A 7283-nucleotide genomic window follows, 5' to 3' on the forward strand; every position below is an offset into this window, starting at 1 on the left:
GTTTTTAGAAAGCATCACCTAAAGCAGCCAGTGACTGACCCAGAGACAATGTTCAAGACTGGAGGAGCTCATCAGCACAGAGGCACTTGAGAAATGAGGAATACTACATCAGATTAAGGCACCACAAACAAAAGTTACAACGCATCTTTGGAACAACACATAATACATTTTATTTTCTAATCTGTCTGTCTGGGGCTGCATGACCCCCTTTTCAATTAATTGCAATTAAATATATATATATATATATATAATTTGCTAGATATGATTAAATAACTGAAGAGTGTTAGAATGTCATATATTTTAATGAATCACCATACATAATAACCTAATCTATCTATCTATCTATCTATCTATCTATCTATCTATCTATCTATCACAAGATTGGTAGATAAGGAAAAAAGAAAAAACTTAAACCACTGAGATAAACGGGTTTTACATTTCTTTACAAATTAACATTTAATTACATTTTATCGTTTTTATTTTACTATTAATAATACACTATGGAATTAGAGAACTGTTAAACAATGGATGGTTGAAAATAAATGTCAAATGTCAAAAACAAATTCATATTTCAAGTATACACTGGTCTGTTACATTAAAAAAATCGACTATATGTAAAAGTACATTCAAATGGTTTCATATGATTCAATCACACAGCAGCTTTTAGAAATGACATAAAACACTGGGACAACCTTCAAATCAGCTCTCTATGACTGATAGACTTCACTTCGTCATACTACCAGACACATAAAGCCAGTCTGTACTAATTGTTGTTTAACATTGTATGTTGAGAATCGAGAATGAATGTGATATGAACAGCCTCTGCTTCTCTCATGAATGATATAGTGAATTGTACTGAAGCTAATACAGCTTCTGTGTTGTGTTGTGATGTAGAGAAGATATTCTCAAAGTCTCTGTTATAGAGTACAATAAAATGCATTGCTAAATGCTAATCTAATCTCTGTAATGTTACTTCAATATTTTGGAAGGTTAATTAACGAGTTCCTGAGAACAGCACCTGAAATTAATGTATCAGAGGTAATCAACAAGACTGGTGAAAAACACACACACTCTCTCACACACGTAATGAATGGTTGTGGAATGTCACAGGTTCGGTTGCTTTAATGTGGCTAGTGAACTCTTTGACAGGGCAATTCCCACATTAACAATTAGTAGCTACTCATTATGCCATAATAATCACTTGGTTAATTTTTAACAATGACTGAGCAATTGTTTGTCAAATCTCATCAAACTCGGCCACAAACCCAGGCAGCGTTATGACCGTGATTAGGTGATTAAACGCCACAATCACAAGGCCAGCTCATAGAACAGGTTGTGAAAGTGGGAGGAGCCCCTTCTTGTAGGCGACCACTCCTGCTGCTGTGGCCAGAGCCAGGAAGGAGGACACGCCCATGAATTTAAAGAGTCCCCCAACCGATGGCAAGTTTCTTTCCCAGAATGTGGTGACAAATGGCCAGGCCGGGACATCCTGAGGAAAAGTGTTCAGAGTAGAATTTGTTCAAGATCCAAAACGGAAGGTTTTTAATATTTATGGATTTAGTGAAAACATGTTTCTTAAGTGCATTCAAAAGGGCAATTTTTACCAATGATTCAGGCTCTGACTGCCAGATCTGACTCGCATGGAGTTTTCCCATTGCACACAAAATCTGGAAAAGAAAAGCATACAGTATTTTGAGTTTTTCCTTTAAGTAACAGATGGCAATATTTAAAATCAGACATAAACTTCAATTAACATTTACATGTAAGGCATTTAGAGCAAATGACAAAAAGTGTTTTCGTTTTACATCCAAGACCGTTAACAGATGGCAAGCAAGTGCTGTTTGTGTTAGTTTAGAAGAGCTTCTTGTACACACACTACTGTATTTAAACTGGGTCAGTAAGATTTCTGTTGTCTTTTTGTGGTCTTAATTATTTTTGTAGTATTAATAATTTAATGTAGTCTTTATTTAATACAAATATTAATACAATTATACATTAAACTGATCAAAAGTGACAGTAAAGACATTTATAGTAAAAAAGAAAAGAAAATTCTATTTCAAATAAATGTTTTTCTTTTTTACTTTCTATTCATCAAATACTCCTGAAAAAATATATCACGGTTTCTACACAAATAAAATACCATAAATTATCAATAATATCAAATAAATATATAAAATCAATAAACAAACAAAAAAATCAAATATCAGTGTCAAACTGTTTTCTACATGGATAATAACAATAAATCTTTATTTAGCAGCAAATCAGCATATTAGAATGATTTCTGAAGGATCATGTGACACTGAAGACTGGAGTAATGACGCTGAAAATTCAGCTTTGCCATCACAGGAATAAATAACATTTTAAAATATATTAACATAGAAATCAGTTATTTTAAACTGTATTTCACAATATTACTATTTTACCAAATAAATGCACATTAGATACTTTTATTTACTGACCCCCAAACCTTTGTACAAACAAGAGCTAAATTAGGACAAGCTAATACAGATACAACAGAACCTTGTGCTAATAAAACAATCCAACACAACTACGCATAAGAATCCAAGTACTGATAGATGTGTTGAAAATACAAAATGAAGCATGAACAGTGTTGGGGAAAGTTACTTTTAAAAGTAATGCATTACAATATTTCGTTACTCCATAAAAAAGTAACTAATTATGTTACTTAGTTACTTTTTATGGAAAGTAATGCGCTATGTTACTTTTGCGTTACTTTTTAAATCTGGACAGGGCTTGCTTGTTTGTTTTTCAAATAAAAAAAGTTCTATTTTTGGCAAATATAAAAGCCTTTTCACAGCAAACGTGAAATGAATAAGCCTCAGGCTGAAGGAAATGTAAATTTACGTCCGTACAGTAGAATGCAGAAGAAGAAATTTCAACACACTTCAGCAATAAAAAAAGACACACAAATGTTTGTCTAGAGTAATTTTTGCTTATTAGTATGATTGAACTGGATCATCGAAGGTCAGAAGCAAAGACATTGGTTAATAGAATGGGATTAAATACATAAAGGATATTTGTGTTGTTTAACATTTAATTATTGCAGGTTTGCGTCATATTCTGTTGCATTATTTTTATTAATTTTGAGGAATACTGAATCTGTGTTTTTTTTTTGTGAGTGAGATGAATTAATGCATATTCATATTTATTTTTGAACTACAGTAACATCTTCTGATTTCTCTCAACATGGGGACAGGAGAGCTGTCAGTCAATAAATTGGAAAAAAAGTAACGTGCGTTACTTATTTGAAAAAGTAACTCAGATATTCTCTTGTAAATTAAAAAGTAATGCGTTACTTTACTAGTTACTTGAAAAAAGTAATCTGATTACGTAACTCACACTGAGCATGAATATATGCACAAAATGAAGTAGAACTAAATAGATTGCGACACGTTGTTAAATAGATGGATTCATATTGAACATGCTAATAATGAAAGTCAATGACAGATTTTCAAACTTGACTAGAGCTTTTTGTTTCCTGCATTGATATATTTCCTGTTGAAACAGGAAATTTGGGCAGAACAATTTTTTCTAAATATCTTGGATCTTAGTAGCTAAACCCTCTACGCACCTCTCTACTGGCTCTCTCTCCAGCTTGCACAGCCCCCTCCATGTAACCGCTCCACTCTGTGGCCGTTTCAGTTCCTGCGAAGTACAGCCTGCCCACCGGCTCCCTCAGAACCCTGAAACAGACAGAAACGGTCACTTCTCGTGTCAATTCATGCTCTAGTTTACCATCAGCAGGCTAGCAAAATGTTGAACCATCCGGAGGTGCACTAACCTGCCATACTGTGTCATGATACCAGGGGGGAAGTAGGCAGTGTAGCAGCCACCAGAGTACTCCTCCTCACACCAGTTTTTCTCCTCATAGTGCACAGGCTAAAGAAGACACCACCACAAAAACAAAGCGTGAAAAGTTATTAAAAATGATAAGACTAAAGGATGACAGAGATTTGTGACTGGTCATGGAGACTCACATGTAATGCTTCTTCTGTGCCAAGCACACGAGCATAAATCTCACAGATCCTTCTCTTTCTGAAATGATTGACAACATTCTGGTAAGAATAATCATTTCAGCACAAAGTGTGCACAGGTGCAGTGACAATTTACCAATATGAAAACAAAGAAATATCTACCTCTCCTCTTTCGTCAGGCCGGCTAATTTCCTGGATTTTCGTGCCAGGATGAAACTGTAAAGAGAAGGAGCCAGCTTACTTTTCTGTCACCTCAAACATCTCAATATTTTTTTTAGTAGTTTATGTTCATCCTACGATAGAAAGCTGATCGCTTTATTTACCCCATTATAGCAGGCACAGACCCATCAGGCTTAGTGTCATCAAGAGTGAGACCAATAGGTGCTTCATCCTCCTCAATCACCATGCTGCCACAGTATCCTGAAAAAAAACAAACAGCCCGGGTTAGCATACACACTGTATAGCCAGTGTTAGCATTGTTTACATACATAGTTTTTAATAATATTTTGAATTAGCTTTTATTTCTATATCTTCAGTTTTCGTTAAATTTTTTTTACTTGTTTGAATCATTTTATGTGCTTTCGTAACTTTTATCAGTGTTTTTAATATTTCAATTTAGCTTTAATTTATTAATTATTTATTTAGCTTATTTCAGATTTATTTCAAATAACAAAACCAATGTTTACTCATTTTAGTTAACAATAACAACACTGTGTGCAGTCAATGTCACTTCAGTCCCAAGATTCTTTTGAAACTGGCTTTCAAGTGATTTATGTAATGGAAAGTGGACAAGTGGTACAGACCCTTCTTCCTCCAGAAGTTCTCTTTGTAGTACACCATGCATTTAATAACTGAGCCCATGGGGACTCTGTGAATGAGCTGGTTCCTTAGAGGTGGTAGTTCAGGGTTGAAATGGATTTTCAAGTTCAGGCCTGGTGGTATGGCAAGTATAACATATTTGGCCTACAAGAAGAGAGAAAAAGAAAATTCATTAAAAAAAGACCTATTTTGCTAATTCATCATCATTTCAGATAGTTAAGTGTTAAAAGGACTCTTTCAGTAAGTTATAGGAGGCATGATCAAACCCCAGAAACCATCAGCACTGTGCCCATTAACAATGTTTTTAAAGCTGCTGGAAGTGATTTTTTGGGAACGGCACATATTAAAATGTCCCTTCTATCTGATGGATTTCACTGAAATCACATCAGTCTCTGTTACCTTGTATATACTAAAAACAGTTTTTGCTTTAATGGATTTAAAGAGATCAAAACCTCTCTGAAATGTGGAACTCATAATTTCATGGAACAAATTTGCTGAAAACTCAACTTTGCCATCACAGGAATGCATTTCATGGTAAAATATTAATAATACACACAGCCTTGGTCTGTCTCAGCAAATTCTTACAAACCCCAAAATTTTGAACAGTAGTGTATATATACGGACGTATAGTTGAATATAGTGGTTCCAGTGTCGCCCCCACTGTTCCTCCCCAGAGGGATAAACAGCTCTACAGCAGCCTTTAATAAGCTTTCAGCACAGGAAAGAGGATGTGGCCAGGGCAGGGGATGAAGACTGGCTTACTGATAACAATCCACCAAGCTTACACACATACATGGTGATACATACTCTAAAGTGGGACATTTGTCCTTCAAATGAGCCGATTTAGCATGAAATGTAAAATGCTGCTTACTCAGAAGGAGCTCCATCACTGGTTACTACACTCAAAGGCTAGCACACTACCACATTACCATTTATGTATGTATATTGTGTGCATTATGAACATCTGTGTACTTGCACAGAATATGGTGAGAATGATTTGCTACTTAAAGGGGTCATATGATGTTGCTAAAAAGAACATTATTTTGTGTATTTGGTGTAATGAAATGTGTTTATGCGGTTTAAGGTAAAAAAAACACATTATTTTCCACATACTGAACATCATTGTTTCTCCTCTATGCCCCGCCTTTCTGAAATGCGCCGATTTTTACAAAGCTCATCAGTCTGAAAAGCGAGGTGTGCTGTGATTGGCCAGCTATCCAGTGTGTTGTGATTGGCCGAATACCTCACGCGTGTGACGGAAATGTTACGCCCCTTAACACAGGTCTCGCAAAATTTCAAAATCCCTGGTAGCCCTTCGGGCAGGTACTCTTCAGATTTTGGTAGCCCGAATATTAATTTAACTAGCCCAAATAAAAAAATACCTTTTTTTTTTTTTTAATATAGAAAATCAGATAGGAGTTTAAATGTCAATCAAAAATATTTTCAATACACAAATATCAACAAACATGAAGGAAGGAATTTTATTTCAATATTTACAGGGTATCTGCAGAATTAAAAAAAAGAAATTTAAGCCAATTTATGACCCATTTTAAGAGCTGCACAAGTAAAATGAACACAGTATGAGTGGGGTTGGACAATGTCTATGGTAACATACAGTATTGAGTCATAAAATTACATGATTTACAGTTCAGATACAGGTTTTCACAAAAACAAAAATCTTATACATCAGCATTTCAGCCTTTAGACCATTTTTATGAAAAGGGATAAATCAAGCATATAAATTTAAAACGTATAAATATTACTCTTAATTGTTTAGATTTTTAGAAGACACATTAACTTCTTTCTCATTTACAACTCTATGTGTTTGCTGCATAAAAACATGAGTTGATATTTGCATTGATTTGATCATAAACAGCAAGAAACGCTTATTAGAAATGCAAATTCATGGTAACGGCTGTACACTCACACAAAGCAGCTCCGCGCTCATAAACGCTGCTTTATCAGGAATTATAGGTCAAATGAAATTAAAATGCCAATGATACATTTCCGAGGACAGTCGGTTCCCTTCAGATACATTCAAATAAAGACATCCACGCCGTGTTTTGACTTGAAACGTGCAGTGCTCATATTTATTCAATGACATCATTGCCTTTTGAAGTTTAATCCAACTGAATGAAATTTTAATGAAGACATTTCTTATACCATTTAACGTATTTAAAACTTTTTATGGCCTTAAGTTTGATACAACTCACTTTAGGAGTTTTTAAGGACCCGCGGGAGATCTGTTTAACATATTGTGATGCCGTGTCTCGGCCGGAGCGACGAGACAAAAACATTAAAACCCATTATAAACGAGGCATTTGTTGCATCCAGTGTGGACATAATCACGGATTATAATGACTTATACTGTATTTTTACGCGTTGCATCGCACCGCGTAAACATAAAACCATGTTTGCATTTGTGATCTGAGAAATGACAAACAACAAGTGCTACTCTACACTGCTCAA

General features: G+C 34.9%; 1 protein-coding gene across 1 annotated transcript in view; it reads right to left on the reverse strand.

Annotated features, from left to right (window-relative positions):
- Nucleotides 1-347: 347 nt before the first annotated feature.
- The window catches only part of mao (monoamine oxidase), a 41769-nt gene continuing 34833 nt past the window's right edge, over nt 348-7283 (reverse strand). Inside the window, exons 8-15 of the mRNA XM_016251286.1 lie at nt 4799-4958; nt 4319-4415; nt 4158-4211; nt 3999-4056; nt 3803-3900; nt 3593-3704; nt 1605-1667; nt 348-1489 (exon numbers count right to left, since the gene is read on the reverse strand). Coding sequence (XP_016106772.1) covers nt 1322-1489; nt 1605-1667; nt 3593-3704; nt 3803-3900; nt 3999-4056; nt 4158-4211; nt 4319-4415; nt 4799-4958 — 810 coding nt within the window. The 3' untranslated portion in view covers nt 348-1321. The remainder of the gene's footprint in view (nt 1490-1604; nt 1668-3592; nt 3705-3802; nt 3901-3998; nt 4057-4157; nt 4212-4318; nt 4416-4798; nt 4959-7283) is intronic.

Source organism: Sinocyclocheilus grahami, unplaced genomic scaffold (genome assembly GCF_001515645.1).
Source record: "Sinocyclocheilus grahami isolate Dianchi unplaced genomic scaffold, SAMN03320097.WGS_v1.1 scaffold1036.1, whole genome shotgun sequence".
Classification (NCBI taxonomy): Eukaryota; Metazoa; Chordata; class Actinopteri; order Cypriniformes; family Cyprinidae; genus Sinocyclocheilus; species Sinocyclocheilus grahami.